The sequence below is a fragment of the Brienomyrus brachyistius genome, chromosome 2 (assembly GCF_023856365.1).
Source record: "Brienomyrus brachyistius isolate T26 chromosome 2, BBRACH_0.4, whole genome shotgun sequence".
Classification (NCBI taxonomy): Eukaryota; Metazoa; Chordata; class Actinopteri; order Osteoglossiformes; family Mormyridae; genus Brienomyrus; species Brienomyrus brachyistius.
Genome location: NC_064534.1, coordinates 21,628,441 through 21,647,455, shown reverse-complemented (window position 1 = coordinate 21,647,455; position 19,015 = coordinate 21,628,441). Strand labels below are relative to the sequence as shown.

General features: G+C 50.6%; 1 protein-coding gene across 14 annotated transcripts in view; it reads right to left on the bottom strand.

Moving 5' to 3' along the window:
* The window catches only part of arvcfb (ARVCF delta catenin family member b), a 123,711-nt gene that overhangs the window by 9,394 nt on the left and 95,302 nt on the right, over positions 1 to 19,015 (bottom strand). For 8 of the 14 annotated variants that reach the window (XM_048994103.1, XM_048994193.1, XM_048994131.1 and 5 more), the window contains 13 exons: positions 15,744 to 15,927; positions 12,279 to 12,396; positions 11,982 to 12,153; positions 10,974 to 10,991; positions 10,476 to 10,547; positions 4,934 to 5,061; positions 4,218 to 4,368; positions 3,924 to 4,116; positions 3,528 to 3,639; positions 3,361 to 3,448; positions 2,609 to 2,662; positions 1,499 to 1,590; positions 296 to 408 (listed from right to left, as the gene is read on the bottom strand). In XM_048994103.1, the coding sequence (XP_048850060.1) occupies positions 307 to 408; positions 1,499 to 1,590; positions 2,609 to 2,662; positions 3,361 to 3,448; positions 3,528 to 3,639; positions 3,924 to 4,116; positions 4,218 to 4,368; positions 4,934 to 5,061; positions 10,476 to 10,547; positions 10,974 to 10,991; positions 11,982 to 12,153; positions 12,279 to 12,396; positions 15,744 to 15,927 (1,484 nt within the window). In that variant the 3' untranslated portion in view covers positions 296 to 306. Of the gene's footprint in view, positions 1 to 295; positions 409 to 1,336; positions 1,383 to 1,498; positions 1,591 to 2,608; positions 2,663 to 3,360; positions 3,449 to 3,527; positions 3,640 to 3,923; positions 4,117 to 4,217; positions 4,369 to 4,933; positions 5,062 to 10,475; positions 10,548 to 10,973; positions 10,992 to 11,981; positions 12,154 to 12,278; positions 12,397 to 15,743; positions 15,928 to 19,015 lie in introns of all 14 variants that reach the window. The other 6 variants (XM_048994112.1, XM_048994172.1, XR_007385083.1 and 3 more) reach the window with 5 other exon arrangements.

The window sequence follows — 19,015 nt, the reverse complement described above, 5'->3', positions numbered from 1 at the left end:
GGGGGTATACTGAGGTGCTGCGAGAAAGACAAAGGGAAAACCCTAAGGGTTTGTCCTAGCAGTGAGGTTGAGCAGGAAGGCTGCAGATCCCTTGTAGTGCACGTCTCCCCTGTTCGGTTCGGACAGCCTGACTAAGGGTCACTCATGCCTTCTCTGCAGAGACAGCGTGAGGTAGCTGCTCTGTGGGACAAGCACAGCAAAGTGAGGGATGGGGGAGGGTGGGGGGTGCAAGGTCTGGTTAAAAGGAACGATCTCTGGATAAAACAAAACTAAGAAAAGCAGAGGAGGGACCTACCATGCATGCATTTAGACCCAGGAGTCTACAGGCTGAGGTTTAACATCACAAGTGTCCACCAGATTCACCGTTGGTCTGTTAGTCCTGACAAACTGTTTCCTATTTGTGTCATTCTGCAGTGACAGGAGAAGGGTTAACAGCAAAACGAGAGTTAAAAAAGTGAGCCATACGGAGGCGTGTGAGCCAGTGTTAGTCCTCACACTCACACGAGGAAAGCTTCCGGGCAGGATAGTAAAACAGAGGCAAGACATGCAAAACCAAGGCAACGGAACATTTCAGACAGCAGAGAGTGCTGGGGACGGCGCCTCCCCAAGGTGAGGCAAGGCACTGCACTGGCAAGTGACCCAGGGGAAACAAGGCATTGCTGGGGAAAATGATCTTTATCTCTGTAAATCTGTGCTAATCTGGCCATTGACAGGCAAGCTGTTGATAGAACAATCCCAAGTCAACGCATCACATGGAAACTTCTGGCAAGGCTTTGCTTTCACGTCCAGCTTCAATTCTTGATTTTCTCCTAAACAAAATTTGGTTCTATATTTCTGTCAAAATTAAAATAGCCTGAGGCTAGATAGCATAGAGTGGATCCAGCCATCTGCCAAGTCAGGATCGTTTCATTTACAAGATAAATGTGGAACAGGGGCAGCACACCAGCAAACAAGACCCTTCCCTGCACATTTGGGTTATTGCCATTCATCTGCAGAACCTGTTAAGAATGCTTTCAATTCATTCTCCGTAAGTCTCACCCTTAATTAGCACATCTAGACCCAAATTCCAACACTGGCTCCATGAAGGACCATCCTTTCCTGCAACACTGATGGTAACGGTTGATCCAAACACACCAGATACTGCAGCTCAGGTCTGTCTTAGGGACAGAAGGTCATTTACACGAGCTGCTTGAGGAGATGGTGGAGCGAGTGGTTAATGGCTTCTAAATCTTACGGCTGGTACTGTGAATAAGCAGAGTACCACATAAGTAGAGCCGAACTGGACCGCATTAGTGGCGTCACCAGAATGCGAAGACGGCAGATATGGGCCGCTTACAAGAATTAATCAAGGCGCCCAGGTCTGTCCATCTTAGCGCGGCTCACTGTGGAGAGAACGTGAATAATGACTCAGAGCCACATCGCAGGTAAGACACCGTTAATCACCCTGTCCTGCACATTCTAGGCAGTACCTCAGAGACTCACGGAGGCTATAATGTACCTTCAACGGCTCCCGTTCTGCCGGGTCAGTTGACACATCCCCGCTCTTGTACTTGCAGTCCTTGTCCTTCTGATCGATGGTGGAATATCCATCTGTGTAGACAAGATACGAGGGTTTTGGACTGCAGCTTCTCTTCTTGAAGAACGCAACCCAGATGCGTGCAACAAACTGAAAACTCTTGCCGAAAGAACATTACCCCAAATCTCATCACCCAAGCTGCCTACATTTACAAACGTCTCAACGTTATAATTCATTCTGTAGATTCTGAAGGTGATGTGAGAGGGTCCCTGCGGACCAGCGCTCTTCATGACCAAGTTTAAGTGCTCAAAATGGTGAAACGTGGCAGAGAAACAGATTTGCGATGAGCTAACCAGAAACAGAGGGCCCAATCGTAGATCACTCGGTGAGATCATTTTTACAAACCTACATCACCCAGACCGATAAGCACCTCTACATCTCCAACACCAGCATCAGTTTTCACAACCTTCTCTGGTGCACGTTCGTTGGAAGGTCTCTGGTGCTTCAAAGCAATAAGGACATCTTTGGCAGGTCTGTATCATTCACTGGCAGGTCTGCACCATACACTGGTCTGTTTCCTTCACTGGAAGGTCTGTTGGGACTCCCTGCAGCTGAGATCCTACTGAACACTACGCCTGCTCAGCGCACTATCCAGCCTCCGGCTGTCCTCACTGCCTTAAAGGAGGGGACCCCGAGGTCAAACCACAGCCTGCACCTTCTAAGCCACCACTCCAGAACGTCCACCAAGCCGGGTTCTCCATAGAGCCACAGATGGATGTTAAAATTCAAAACATTATGCTATAGCCTACATATGGTCTTGACAGCCACAGTCGGACACACATCTCGTTAACAGAGGGCTCATTTGGTCAGAGCAGGGGGCTCTATATGAGAGCGTATCCATGCACAAATCATTTCCTGCTTATTGTCATTCCCCGAACACCAAGAAAAATGTGGTCTGAAGCTCGTAGCATAACGGAAATTGTTTTCACATGAATGAGACACACTTTGCCAATTGCTCTTCGACGTCTCGGCATGTGGAGTGGGGTGAATGGAGGTCACGGTGAGTAAGGACGGCACGACCCGACTCCTTACCTGGATCGAGCTCGTCCATAGGTATCATGTCAGCACTGACTGATTTCTTGTTGCCTGTAAGGTATGTATACACACCATTTTCACATTATCACAACGGCTGAGCTGCTGAACACAGACGCAGTTGAATACCTTCCATACTTAGGTCTATGTGAATCACAGCATAGCGGGCGGAGGGAATGACAGGCATGGGGAAATGACGCGCCAGGCAGGCGTGGAAAACAGGAAGCGGAATGAGACGCGCGGCGCTGGCGAGGGGCGGGACCACTCTGTCAATGAGATGTGTGCAGCTGTAGGCAGGCAGCTCTCTCACACAGCCTGGTGATTCGCACATGAATGTATGCAAACACCTGACACTCATTGTCTGCAGCAGTGTTTCCCAGTCCGGTCCTCGGTCCAAGTTTTTGCTCCCAGCTCCCTTGTGGACTGTCTGAGTCCTCAGGGACCGGACTGAGAAATGGTGATCTATAGGCATCGGAGCTGCTGCCCCACAGCCAGGGCAGAGCATTTGCTAAGACCAAGACACAACAGCTGACGGGAGACAAACTGCACGCACATGGCAGGCAGGCAATGGGATGAAGCAGCAGGACGAACACCAGGGCACCTCCATCTTTAGCGAGCACACACAACACATTTGAATACTTCCCAGGCTTCCCCATGTCAGGCTCCTCCCCTAAGCAGGGCAACCCCCAGCTGTGACATCACACACTGTGTCACACCCCAGACTCCTCAGAAGTCCAAAGCTGGCGACTGACCTTGATTCTTCTCCATCAAGGGGAGGGTGGTGTCATCATAGGCTGGCTTGTTACTCCTGGTCCCCTTGGTCTGGCTAGTGGCAGTGGGCTGCAGGACAAGGTAGGGGGCACTATTACCAGGGGGTGGGGCTAGACCGGGAAGGGCGGAACTCTTTGGGGTGGCATACCTGGAAGTGTGTCTTGTTCCAGCCGTCCTTGGCAAGGCTGTTCCTCAGCTCTTTGTGACTCCACACGGCCTGCAGGACATAGGATGCTGCCTTGGTTTCCCTCTGGGACTGGCTGTTTGGGGGGGGGGGTGTGGTATTGGGGGGACAAAGAAGCAGACAGGCTGGAGGGAATCAGTGGAACAGAACTCAGTGAGATCCTCTCAGTGGAGTCCAGGGCTCGTGTCTTGATGGGGGATGGGAAAACCAAAATTGAATTTTACAAATCTATCATGAAGAGGAAAATAAAAGAATGTCTAAAGTTTGTCATCAGCCCGGGATCCTTCATATAAGGACCATGACAGCAGAAGAGAAGGTCTGGTACAGGGGGAGCCTCTTAGAGAGCCCTGCCTCACACACCTGGTCCGGTTGATGGCCACCAGCTTCTCAATGGCCTGGGCCTGGATGAGGGAGCGTGCGTTCTCCGAGCTGTCCGTCACGATCTCGTGGATGGTGTTGAGGACGGCCACCACTGTGTCCTCCTCCAGGTTCTTTGCTGGCCGCTGCTGCCCGCTGGGTAGGTTGCTGACCAGGTCTCTCATGGCGTAGCTGCCTGTGGGAGGCGCATGTGTGACGGGTCCTGAGCTTCACCACACACTGCACTCAATATTCCTGAAGTGTCCCCTTCATCTGAACCGATCATGCAGCTGTTACCTATCAGGTCTTTGTTGCGACGGTCCATGGACAGGTTCCTCAGAGCGATGGCCACCGCCCGCACCACCTTGTCTGAGTCCGAGCGAAGCAACTCCACCAGGATGGGTAAGCCCTTCTCCTTGCGCACCGTGGCTCTGATGTAGTTGGACCACTAGGGGGCACCAGAGAGACGGTTTTCAGAGAGGAGGGCTGGAAATGCGTGAGTGATTCACAGTGTGATATTGTATGCTGTCGGCCCACAGGAAAAAAAAAAAAAAAACGTGTGTGTTAGCAAACAGTGCGTTTTCCCTTGTAATACGTACAAACCGAGCTGTCCAAGAATTACTTGGCTTTGGTTTGTTGTAAATAACAAGTTGTCTCAATTAAACATAAACGGATTAATGTGAAACACTTGGCTTTGATATGAAAGAGCTCTCAGCAGCACATCAGCAAGCCTCCAGAGACACAATTAAACCAACGCAGTACCAGAAGACTGCCACTGAGTGGCAGCGGTGAGTTGCCAAGCAAAGTAATCCTTGTGACTCCAAGAAGATGAAAAGATATCGGCAAAATCTCCCATTAAAGCACAGAAAGACAGGACTGAATGATCTCTACTTAAACTATGTGTCGGCGAGTCAAAGGTTAAGATGGCGAAGCTCCCCCCGCCCCCTTCAAAGGCGAGCTCTGACAGCACCACCAAGGTGTCAAGCCCCCCCCCGCCGCCCAGGCCCACTCACAGTCCACTGGCCTGCACTCAGGTTCTGCAAAGCCCCGGCTGCAGCCTCCAGGGTGTTATAGTTCTGGCTCTCGGTGAGCAGGGACAGGTAGAGCCTGACCACCTCAGGCTGGTACAGTAGCTCAAAGCCTGTCGGGAGGGGGGGTGGGACAAGGGGGGAGAGATATCAGACATCCCATAGCTCATTGGACAAGGCAGGGCTACAGCCACAAGCAGACAGACTGAATACTGGAGAAAGAGTGAATTCAGTCAGTTAAACATGTAACAGCCGGACCTCCACATTCAAACAAGGTTACAGCTTTTAAAAATGGCCGCACACTTTGTAAGGGATTACGGAGTCCCATTCGGTCCGGCCCAACCCAACTCGTGGATAATTCACAAAAGAGATGAACTGGGGAAATCTGCCTCCTTATCCCTCACTCCATTCAGTTCCGTGGTTCTTCATAATTAGGCATAAGAAAGCAAAACGAAAAATCAGTGATACTGAGCATGGCAATCTCCATCCACTGGCCTGATGTCCATCAGGGGGCGCTATTGCACAGGAGAATCTCATCTCTGTAGTCAGCTGACCCTACCTCAATACAGGAGACTCTGGGGGTAACCATAGTGTCAAAGTGCTCTGGGACACAGCTAAAGTACAAGGGAGTTCACTGTAAAGGTATAAGAACAGCCTCGTAGGCTGAGCGAGACGCACTGCAGGCGTCCCATCAAGGTCACTTAGCTGCCCCAGAAACCTTTAGCTGCGACGATGAGGAAGCTTTAGTCAGACTTCTTATTCAAACATGTTTCAATGTGAACGCTTTGCCCACTTGGGGTTTAGATATCCCAGAGTTCACTGCTTTAGACAGAGGTGAGATTCTGGCAGGACAGAGCCAGCCTTTCCGAGTTGGTATACAGCAGCCAGCAGACTTGGAAGAAATAATTATTCTGTTTCCATTTATGCCAGCTCTGCACCCATTGCACCCAGACCTCATGCATCCATTCATAACACATCTGTAAGAGACACAGACCTACTAATGAGAAAAGCCGTGATAATTCAGTGATACTCCTGCATTGGCCAATAAGAAACAGGACTTTCAGCCTAAACAAACTGATGATTAGCTGATACATACATCCATCATGCTCACAGGTGACAAAAATAGCCAATACCAGTAATAAGAAAAATACCAGTGGGGGAAAAAATAACATGTTGCCAGGCCAGAATATCCCATGAACAAAGAGTGGGCGGCACAGAGACCCCTTCCGTTAGGCCCAAACTAAATCAACATTGTCATTTCAAATTGGTTTGAAAGGTCGTGTCATAAATATCACAGATATAATCTATGTACATATTTAACCTTCCAGCATCCTGGGCTGGATCTGCGACAGATTTAATTACATCTTTTCCTTACGCCTGTTATTACTGCTGTCATATGGGGGCTCTTTTCACACTCCGGGGGATATGACAGAATTAGCTGCAGTGGCGTCTGAAGGGACCTGATATTAATATGCCCCCCGTCTGAGCCAATCAAACGAGCCGATTGGCTTTTCCTGTGCAGTTTATTTAATGGGAGAAACGGTAGCCTTGTAGGGATTCCACCAGCAAACTACCACCAAGGCTGGATCAGCCTCAGCGTCCATCTCCAGAAAAGAGCTGCTTCGGTTCCAGGGATCTTCTGAGGGTCAGACTGCAGGGTGACCACATTTCTGATTTGATAACACATCTACAGAGAGAAGTCGTGGATCCCGGCAGAACGTAGAGCAAGGCGAGGGAGCGGATCCCCCACGCTCGCAGTGAGGTTTCATCGTCGTATTGCGTTACCGGGATGGTGTGGGCATGACGGCTGCCCCAATTTCTCACTCAATCGGAGGCCCCAGAGAAGCCGTCCGACGAGGCTAGTGGGAGCTGTCAAGGGGTGCTGGGGTCTGAGGAGGGTTTACTGATGTATGCAGAGGAGAAGTGACATCCTGGGGAGCTGAGCTGCCCCCCCCCCACTGTATTCAAATGGGGAAATCAAGAGAGAAGAAGGAAGCTAATGGGTGGGTGGGGGGCAGGAAAGAGGAACAGACGCATCATACAATGAGTCTAACAGCACACTAGTGCCAGCTGGTTCTGTTGCCATGGAGACTACATCTCCCTAAAACCAACAAATATGTCCATTAGCAATGAGACAGGCAGCCCAATGAGCAGCAGAAAGCAAGTGCACAAACAGTGTTAGTTTATTTACTTAATCTGTATTATGACTGCAGTCACACACTAGGTGGCGCTCTGGTGTTTTATGACTCTTCTCTTAGGGGAAGATGGTGGCGCAGGAGGTAGTGCTATCGTTCGGCAACCGGAGGGTTGCAGGTTCGAGCTCTGGTTCCTCCTGACCCCATCAAAGTGTCCTTGAGCAAGACACTGAACCCCAAATTGCTCCCGGTGAGCAGGTTGGTACCTTGCATGGCAGCCTCCGCCACCGGTGTATGAATGAGTGTATGAATGGGTGAATGTGAGGCATAAAATGTAAAGCAATTTGAGTACTCGTAGGAGTAGAAAAGCACTATATAAATGCAGTCCATTTACCATTTACCATCTTAGACAGCCTCATTTTTCCAGTGCGATTTTGCCTTAAGAGTCCAACTTATCAATGATGGTTCTAGAGTCTTATCAAATGTGTGCACTGAAATACACACACATGGATGCACACACTCGGAATCCTCTCTCCACGGGTTAGTCTGAAGTGGTCAGAACGTTTAACATAAAAAAACCATCGAGAAATCTGTCTCAGGTCGGCTCGGATTCAGTCTCCCTCCTAACTCTTGTCATCTTTCTCCGTGCTTCCAGACAGGAATGCTCTCGGCCGATGCTGGGGAGAATCGCCATGGAAACTCGGAGGAAAAGTGGAGCTGGAGGTACTGGGAGCCCGGCGACAGGTTTGATAAATGGGACAAGCGGCTTTCCATTTCAGTTGCAGTGTGGCCGCAGCAGACACATCCCCTCCCAGCTTCAGCGGGCCGTTGCCTGTTACTGGGACTACCAGTGCGACTACCAGGGCTTCTGGGAATCCTGGGCTGTGTTCCAAAGCCATTTCGTACAGTGGGAATGCAGGAACAGTCACGGCTGTCAGGGTGACTGTGAGGTTGTATTAGTGAGATGCAGTGGGCTCATTAGGGCAGTATTTTTGGGGGATCTGCAGACAGTCCACAGTTTTACTCTTTCCCGGCTCCCGGTAAAAATGTGGACTGTTCCCGACCTCCACAACACAACCGCAAATGATCTGACACAAGAGAGTGCAACCACCTAATCCGGGAAATGCTACAAATACAACAAAGAGATCCAATAACTTCAATGCTACAGTGTTCACAGCAAAGGAGGGTTCGAGGTCCCTGTATCAGAAACCCAAAAGCAAAGGATTCCTGTGGATTTCTGGGGCAGCATACAGCCCAAGCTAAATACCACTCCAATTTATCCATCTCGAGATTCAATATCAGAGAGACGAAAACAAACCAAAACAAGTTAATAAACAGAAGCAAAGTGAAAAGTAAATCTTACTGTGGGCTCCTTTCAATTTTAATGGTACACTGTAATCATCCTGTATCTTGCCAGGGGTGGGGGTGGGAGTAAATCAGTCCCAAAATCCCCACAGAGCCCCCAGGCTCCTTTCAGTTTGGTGGTATTAATCTCACTCCACCACCAGCTATTCAGCAAAAGTCATTTCAGAACTTCCAGACACGATTTAGCAACATAGCTGGAACTAAATTGAATTGTGCAGTGGTGGCTTAATGGTTAGGGAAGCACACTTGTAATTGAAATGTTGCTAGTTCAAATCCCCGACCCTGGCACACAGAAGGTGCTTAGCAAACCATACCGTGGAACAGAGAGTTCTGGATGGAGACATTTGGGCCGTGAGAATCAGCTTGCCATCTATTCACACCACACCTCAGATTTCCAACCGCATTGGCGTTCTCGTGGCTTGAGGTGCGGCTAGTGGGATCATTGCATACCGAAGAATTGAGAATCGATTCCGCAGTGTTACTGATTCCGAGGCAGGAATCAATTGGAGCCACACACACACACACACACACACACACACACACACACACACACACACACACACACACACACACACACACACGCGCCTTAGCTTCAGGAAGTGAGGACGCTCCCCCGCTCCGGCTTCCGGAAGGAGCTGCTAACAGGGAGCTGTCTTGAAAAGCACACCAAACGTCTCCAGATAATACAGCATTACAGAAGCTATTTAATGAACAAGTGATGAGCCACTGGGTATCACTAAAGGAAACTGAACAGACTTTGGCTTCTGCACCATGGAGGGTGAATCACTGAATGATTAAAGTCACATTGAGGTGATGATGTTCTGTTGGGGGAAGTCCTGGGTTTGGGAAATCTGCGACCTGGGCAAAGACGACCACAGGGTCACATCCAAAAGGGGGGGGGGGGCATTAACCTCACCTTCAGTAGCTAATATGCATGTCCAGTGACACATAATTGAGTGATTGTGGAATCAGCCAGTTCCTTCATAGACCCTTAAAATGATCGCTCTTTGCATTTTTGTGTTTTTATAGCTCACTCCTCTCAATATATACTCCCCGAGTTATAAATTCCCTTCCATAACGCAACCTTCCAGCACGCTGTAAAAACTCTTCTTAAGTTCATTTTTCAGTAGGAACTGTCTATTATGTGCTGCAGCGATCATTCCTAGTACTTTACTACCATGCAGGCAAAACAGTAGTTTGCCACTGTTCCACTAGGGGGCACTCCACCATCACCAGCACTGCCTGTATTGGAAGGCAGGATGTTTTTTCAAAAACTAACAGGGTTCCTGGTCCTTGGGATGCAGCCTAACAACAATAAAATGCTGGGACCATTAACCTGGGTTCAGCACAGCAAAAACCTTCATGGTCTGGGGCTCTCACCGGCATCTGGATCTAGAGTGGTTAGAAAACAAGCATCCCACAGTGATTCAGAGAGAGCTAACCACAGCACAAACAGCGATTGTGACCCGTCACCATCTCACAACAAATAAAGACAAAATACCCATAATCTTCATAGTGCTGACTCCAGTTCTCCATCCAACAAGTTCAGGGACAAACAAACAGCGACTCATTTTATTTCCCCCTCCCCCAACAAAAAACAGAATTTTTTTCAACCAAATAGAGGAGACTGCAAACTGAAGGACAATATGTAGGCTCCCGCTAACTGAAGGGCGGTAGAAGTTCCTGCTAGCTGAAGGGTGGCTCCTGTTAACTGAATGGGACGGTGCGGAAGTTCCTGATAACTGAAGGGTGGCGGAAGTTCCTGCTAACTGAAGGGTGGCGGAAGTTCCTGCTAACTGAAGGGTGGCTCCTGTTAACTGATGGTGATGGCGCGGAAGTTCCTGATAACTGAAGGACAACGGAAGTTCCTGCTAACTGAAGGGTGGCCTTGGCCAGTGGGGGGCCACGGACTATCCTGTGTGTGGCATAGTAAGACAGAGCGTCCTGGGCACTGATTTTTCTGGGCCAGACCGAATGCCTTATGCAACCATCAGGCATCACAGACCCGGTCGCGGGCACGCCAATACCTTTGGTGGGTTCCGTCCGCTTGGGCAGGTCCAGTGTGTCGTAGCTTTTGTCACTCTCTCCGTTTTTCCTGCCTGGTTCGGGGGGGAGGGGGAAAGCAGGGTTAGGCGTCGCCTTCTGGCAAACGGGCCGCCCCGTTAGACCCAAGGGTGCCGGCTGCGTTTTCCCGGAAGGTAACGTTTATTTGGGAGATGTGGGCAAGTGTTACATGGAATGTAGAGGATTGGGGGAATGGCAACAGACTGAGGTTCAGCGCTGTATAGCTGATGGGGAGAGTAGGGGTAAGGCTGGGTCAGTCAGTCGGGCTGCAGGGGGGGCTGGGGGGCATCCGCAACAGCTGGGGGTGAAGCACGAGGTCCCACCTAGGGGTCTTTTCAAAGGGCCCTGCTTCCTGTAGCAGTATGGTCAACAGAGCAGGACATTACAGCTAGGGGAGCTCCAGGGAAGAAGAACAGGCGATGCAAGTGTGATGCAAGTGAGGTAAGAGGGAACTCACTCACCTTGGTTAAACCACTCCTCTACAGTTAGCGGAGGTAGCAGCAGCGAGCATGAAAACGCAAGCAGGGCGGGAGTGGGGGTGGGGGGGGGGGGAGAGAAAAGCAACGATATAAGGTGTGGTCTTCTGGGGGACAGATTTATTGCCGTGTAGTTCAGCACTAAACAAAGGCTGTTGATAAAAGGAGTGTAACGCGAGTGAAGCGTCAGAGAAGGTGATGGAGTCTGCTAACACAAAACCGCGCAGAGAAGATGGATTCCTGACAGCCAGGGGCAGGAGATCAGTGATCTACTGCAATTTTACAGGATTTCCAAGAGCAAAATCAACCTACAGCACATAGCATGTGAGTGTACCAACTGCCGAAGATCATAGGAATTCATCTTAAACTAAAACCTTGGCTTACAGGCCATACTCTTGGGTTTCATTAATAAAATCGCAGAAACTGATTAGCCAGGCAAGATTCAATATCATAAGCAGAGACAAAAACCGCCATTCTAATGCTTAAATAAGTACAATTTCTGTTATAATTTGGCTTAGTAATTATTATAAGTGATTTAAATTTTTTATTAGTTAATGAGCCAGGCAAATTAGTAAACATATTTGTTCAAGCATTGCTTTATCTGAATTAAACTGGGAACCCTCTCAGTCCATATCCTTAACTACAATGCCCCCTACTGTCCATATGCCATGTTACAGATATCTTTCCAGGATAACTGGGGGGCTGTCGGGGAAAGTTCTGGATGCCATCACACAATCCTGTTTCTGTACATTGTTATTATATATGAGCCATACCAAGGTAATTACCACCATGCCACACGTCACACTCTTCCGTCCTAGAGCTGGTGTTGATGCCTTACTGTTGGCAGCTGACGCTTTAGGAAGCGTAATGGAGCATTCAGCATGTGTGTGTGCGCGTCTGTGCATGTGTGTGTGTGTGTGTGTGTCTGCATGTCTGCATGTCTGCATGTGTGTATGTATGTATGTCTGTGTATCTGCATGTCTGTGCTCTGACCTTTGGTCTTCTTTCCGCCAAAGCACCCAGCATCATCCTTCTTTTTCCTCTGCGGCCCCACCGATCCTGGCGTCTGATTGGCAGAGGGCTCCAGGAATTTCTCTGCCCCTGGCACCTCTTTATGCACGTGATAGGACAGGTTCCGCATAATGCACACACAGTTCTCCACCGACTGGCAAGGCACAGATATGTAAAAAAAAAAAAAAAAAGCCACGTAGGGTATCACACTCTGTACAGGGGAGCACGTGTGCATGCGTGTGTGTGTGTGTGTGTGTGTGTGTGTGTGCGCGGACCCACCTTGTTATCCATGTCCTTCTTGCCCACTGCCGACTGCAGGGCATGCAGCAGCGCATCCACCAGGCCCTCACACTCTCGCAGCCTGCGCCGTGCCTCTGCCCCGTCTGAGCTCACATTCCTGCAGCGTGTGACACGCCGGAGTCAGAGAAACCAGCTGTCAACGGGGGACACGCTGCTGTGCCATCAACACGCCCCGAAAAATACGAAGCTTTATGTCACTTCAGACCCACTTTAGCAAGGCCTCTGTCTTTCAGAGGGTTACGGGCTGCTCTCCATGTTTGGGGGGCCACCAGGGGCCCGTCATGCACCACGCGGTTCCCAGAGTGGCGTCTGGTCGTTAGGGCACTTGAAGCTGATTAAAACTAATTAACAGAGGAGTGCAGATGCCGACCACCATATGGAGCAGGGACTCTCTCCTCGCCTTTTACGCAACCGGCTCTTGCACCTTGGTGATGCCATCTGGCTTACAGCTTGAAGCGTCTCTTCGTTTGTTTATAATAGACGCTGCAGCCACCCGGATCCACCGCCTTTCTCCCGCTCTCGTTATATCTCTCTCCTCTTTTATTTACCTATTTCCTGAGCAGCAGTCTGCCATCACTGCGTTTTAGGGAGGGTCAGAGGTCACTGTGTAGGACTCAGCTGTTGGTGCTGCGTGGTTGTTTCGCGTGGGCGCCCTGTCATTAATCATCCTAATGATGGACGCCCCCTTAGGCCAAGATGACTCTTGGAAACAAAAGGGCCTGACCTTTGTGCTCTGTCGCCAAAGCTCATGGAGAACCTTTTATTTTACTACAGTCAATAACACACCAACCTCACAGAAGGTCATCTGTGGGCTATCGCCACGGCAACCTTTTCACCTCAAGGTCAATGACGTCCTTGACAGGACTGACTATTATCAGTCATCAGTCAAGATAGCACGACTTCATAAAGGATTCAGAGACGGAAGCATGGAAGCTGGCAGTAAATCTGTTTACTAAGTTAGCTGGTGAATTTAACTTATTTGTTTACCAGCAAATTCCCTAATCATTTATGCAGGATGCTTCAGAAGCCCAAAATTAAGTCGATTTCAGTTTCATCGAGAAACCATAATAAATTCACCCAGACGGCAACAGCACACAACCCGGGTCTGTTTACTGCCAAAGTGGCATCGCTGCTAGGCAACTTACTAGGCAACAGATGTCACGGGTTACCGTTTCCATAGAGACGTGGCTCCACAGCCAGTTCAGACTCACACAGGAGACGCGGAACTGCTGGGTATCAAATAACTCAAGGAAGGTCCTGGTTGAGGCCCGGGTTCGAGGTTTGCGGTCAAGGTTTGGTAAGCAAACAGGGAAGAGACTGTAACACTCAACTAAGCTTGTTCCATCAAGCCTTAAACCAAGCAGCACTGTGTCTGACTTCAGTCGTTCATGGTCCAATCTGTAATGGCTGTCCTGCTGGCCATCCCAAGGTGGAAACTGGACCACTGGGGTAACAGGCATACAGCGTAAGGGCAGTGAGATCAGCCAACCCTCCCCACCATGAATAGGTCACCTAAGCAGCCCCAGATGTCTAAGAGGAGAAGCCAAAGGAATTTAATCTGGAATGTGTTAAACTGGGAACTGGGGGTGGGGGAACAAGTGTTTAGCTGGAGCCAGGCCAGCTACTGGGGGGGAGGTTATGGGCCCCATGGTTAACAGACAGCCCCCGAGAACATGTGCATACCTTTGCAACTTCTGTGGAACAGGCCCTGCCAGAACTGTAAGTATGTAATTCAAACCAGACCCACAGGGGGCAGTGTACGTGTGTGTGTGTGGTCCAGGTGTATGTTACATTGTGGGGACCAAATGTCCCCACAATGTGATAAAACCCTGTTATTTTGATGTTACTTTTCATAAAATTCAATTTTATGAAAATCTGTGACTGCGTGTGTGTGTGTGTGTTTGTGTATGGTGCAGAGAGCTGACTGCATTGAGTATCTACTTGAAGATCACATATCCATGGCAGTGTGAACATCTCCACTCGTCAGGTTCACTGCTCCTTGGTTTTGGCATGCGTGCACCGTGTCACTCCAATGATGCGGCATAGTGACACCGGGTGACAGCAAGGTGACGACACCACAGGCTTCTCACAGGAAGTCCAGCTCGCTTTGATTCGGCAGTTCTGACATCCAGCCAGAGGCCAGCAGTTTGTGGGGGCGTCCAACCCACGAGCCACGCATCGCCTACACATGTAATGTCGCCGGGGCTGGTCACATACAGTAGGCGCTGTGGTCGCAGAAAGCAAGCTGCGGGAGACACTTAAGTGTCAGTTGCCTCTGTCTCCCAATGAGACAAAGAATCAATACGAATGCAAGGTCACCGCTGTATAGCAAAAAGAAAGAAAATATTCCAGGAGCTCCAGAGGGGAGCCCAGAGAGGTCAAGATACTTGGAGATCACTAAAGGCAGAAATCTGACAAAGAGGTTTGGCTGCTCCATGGAGAGACATGTCAGGCCAGCAGCCATACGGATCCACTTGCGTCCGGCACGGCTTTCCATGTCATTTGGCAGTTTCTCTTTCTTTGCCCACGTGCGAAAACCCAGACAACAAAAGGACTAGAAAAGACAGCAGCAAAAAAAAAAACACCAAATGACGCAAGCGTTCGCTAACACTGAGGAAAGCGAGGGGAGGGGGGGGGGGGTGGGGATGGCAGGGTTGCTGCGGGCTGAGTAACCGTGGCGATAGCGCTAACCCTTTTAGCGCCAGATATCCAGCCGAGGGCGGAGCATGTCAGGCAGCCCCTCCGGATCCCGTGTGCAGAGAGGGCCTCCATCATTAGTCAGCAGTGCTAATGGGCCCAAATCAGAATGACTAGGGCGACTGGAGCTGGCGTGCCTGCCTGCGAAATGGGCCGCAGCCAGTGTGAAAGCGGGCCGTCCTCCGCAGCCGCTAATGGCTGCTCTCCTCATTCACGTCTTATCCGGGAGGCCTGGGCTGGAGCGGCACTATCTATAAATGTTTCCCAAAGCAGGGCTTTCATTGAGATAAATGCATCTAATGGCTGCATCCTGCCCATAACCTGCAATTACAATTAACTAAAAGCATTTGCTTATTAATAAATGGTGACCAGATTCCAGGGGGCTCACTAGGTTAAGTTTCTGTGCCTGTGATCAGATGGTCACAGGTTCAAATCCCCTCCTTGGCAGAATAGTTACATTACATTGCTCCCTTGAGTAAGGCCCTTATGCCCCCCCCCCCCCGCAAAGTGCTCCAGGTGTGTCGGAAAAATGCCGGACCCCGTGCTTAGACCGCATGTGTTGATCTAAACTGTATATATGTGCGTATGTCTCAAAGCAGAGCAAGATGGGATATGCAAAAAGCAGCACTCCAATATACCTGCAGTCTTACATTTACAAATGGAAAATTAAGCATCATTTCATTTGATAATAAAGCCTTCCGTGGTCCACGGTGGGAAAAGCGGGGTCCTGTGGTCACATGACCGTACCTGAGGCATCCCGATGTGTTCTTGAAGACCGTGGTCCACTCGGCGTCACGTGGCTTCGAGTCCTCGTTTGGCTCCTGCTCCCACCCCGAGTGGGGAATGATGACCTCGTTGGTGAGAGTCTGCAGCCCGTGGTTGATGATGACCATCTTCAGTGGCTCATAGGAGGAGAGGTTCCACAGTGTTCCTGATAAAAAGTGGACACAGGTCAGCCTGAGATGGGGGGGGGGGGCATGGCAGCCTTTAAACCATAATCTGCTCCTTCTTTTAATAGCTTTCGGACACCTAGAGAACATGTCGAATGTGACGATACGGGTTCTGTCTGTAACGACAAACGACGGAGCTGTACAGAGAACATGCAGCCAAATGATAGCCAAAGCGTCAAACGACAGCCAAACAACATAATCAGGCCGTGAGCTGGTGTTACAAACAGCCGTGCGAGATCAGAAGCCAAGGAGAGCTGGGTTAACAGCATATTAATAGACGACTTCAGAATCCAAACACGTATGCGGCCAAATCTGTGTTTTATTAACTCGAAAACGCCCCCAGCCACGCAGTGTACACAGCTCCATAGTGGGGGTGGGAATGAATGGCAAGGCTGGGGAAAGGGGGAAGGATTCCCACAGCACGCCCAGGGACATGCACCCAGACAGACACACTGTGCAGGAAAGTAACATGACTAGTCGAGTCTGCCCATGACTCGGCTAACAGGGTCTGCCCGTAACGCAGCTAACAGGGTCTGCCCGTGACGCGGCTAACAGGGTCTGCCCGTGACGCGGCTAACAGGGTCTGCCCGTGACTCGGCTAACAGGGTCTGCCCGTGACTCGGCTAACAGGGTCTGCCCGTACACAGCTAACAGGGTCTGCCCGTGACTCGGCTAACAGGGTCTGCCCGTGACTCGGCTAACAGGGTCTGCCCGAGACTCGGCTAACAGGGTCTGCCCGAGACTCGGCTAACAGGGTCTGCCCGTACACGGCTAACAGGGTCTGCCCGAGACTCGGCTAACAGGGTCTGCCCCGTGACTCGGCTAACAGGGTCTGCCCGTACTCGGCTAACAGGGTCTGCCCGTGACTCGGCTAACAGGGTCTGCCCGTGACTCGGCTAACAGGGTCTGCCCGTGACTCGGCTAACAGGGTCTGCCCGTACAACAGGGTCTGCCCGTACTCGGCTAACAGGGTCTGCCCGTACTCGGCTAACAGGGTCTGCCCGTACTCGGCTAACAGGGTCTGCCCGTGACTCGGCTAACAGGGTCTGCCCGTACTCGGCTAACAGGGTCTGCCCGTCCCTCATGTGGGTGAGGCACAACCATGCCTCAAAAAATAACATTTTCTACCTCAAAGAAAATCTTACGATGGGCTGGGAGGTAACAAGGAGCGACCCTCCCATGCAGCTCAGCGGCTGAGAACACGGGCCACCCCCCCGCTGGGGGGAGCGGGTGTCAGAGATGGGCTGAGGGGGTCAGTATGGATACGACTAAAAAGAGGAGGAGAATGGCCTCATTAACCAGAAAGGTGAAACCACTAACCCTGAAGGTAACCACACATCAGAGATAAGTCAGCAAATAACACAGCTTTCTGTGCTAATGCTGCTGTTTCTCTACCCCTTTTCAACCCAGAGCTGCCGTAATGTGACATGAATAAAAGCAGTGAGACACCGTGACGCACGCTACGTGTGTTTGTGCAGCTGTAATGCTGTGGGCTGCACATGGCCTCCCAGTGAGCCCTAACATCACATTCCTGACTCCACCCGGGTAAAACTCAAAATCATGAAGAAATGCGGCAACAAAGATGACCCCAAAAGTGGCACTCCACCTCCCACTCCAACTTAACGGGGGCCCCGCAAAAGGCTGGTTATTCCAGGATTTCCTATATTTGGGGCAAAGTTTACCCCAAAAATACCCAGATAAGGTTAGGGCACATAGACACTCACATGTGTTTACGCACACCGACAGAATCACGCACACACATTTACGCACACCGACAGACACACGCACACACATTTACACACACCGACAGACACACGCACACACATTTACGCACACCGACAGACACACGCACACACATTTACGCACACCGACAGACACACGCACACACATTTACACACACCGACAGACACACGCACACACATTTACGCACACCGACAGACACACGCACACACATTTACGCACACCGACAGACACACGCACACATGTTTACGCACACCGACAGACACACGCACACACGTTTACGCACACCGACAGACACACGCACACACGTTTACGCACACCGACAGACACACGCACACACGTTTACGCACACCGACAGACACGCACACACGTTTACGCACACCGACAGACACGCACACACGTTTTACGCACACCGACAGACACACACACACACACACACACGTTTACGCACACCGACAGACACACACACACATTTACGCACACCGACAGACACACGCATACACATTTACGCACACCGACAGACACACGCATACACATTTACGGACACCGATAGATACACACCTTCACGCATACCAACAGAAACACAGACACGTTTACACACACTGACAGACACACACGAGTACAGCTGGGGTTACTGGTGGCACTGAAGCATTTCCCTGTCATCCTATCTGAAGAGATTCACTCATACCCCGCTGCCATGGCAACAATGAAATTTCGAAGGGCTCATGTTGCGTTTCCAGTCCCTCCCTCCAACTCCCACTTCCTGCTACTGCTAAACAGTCCAGTAATCCAATAAAAGTTGGTAACCAAATTAAAATAAACGAATGAATGAATGAGAGGGAGGCTTCAGCGTGTTCCCTCCTTCCCCTAACCCTCGAAACTGCTTCCTTTAACTCCATCTCCTGGGTCTGGAGGACATTCAGAACAGACTGCTACCGCCTGTGGTGTCCCCCCCCCCATTCATCTCCGTTAGCACAAGGAATTATGGGCAGCAGCGGCGCGGGAGCGGGGGAGATGGAGCGGGCCTCAGGGAGGCTGGTGTGTGGCTGTGCTCTGTGCACCTGACTGGGGACGGTGGTCAATCAGGTGGCGGATGGGACAAGGCCTGGCTTGGCTGCATTCACAAATGCAACCCTCGGGGGGCGCTTCAGGGGAATAGGGGCTGCAGCCGAAAGCTCCACGCTTTTCATCTGCAACGGGACACACCCCGTCTCTCCGGGCAGAAGAGACAGGCTGTTCCGTGCGGGTGCCCGGGTCTCTCGGCTCTGACGGACCCAGGAAAATCCAGGCTGTTTCTCCTCACAATGTGTTCCTCTCAAAATGAAAACC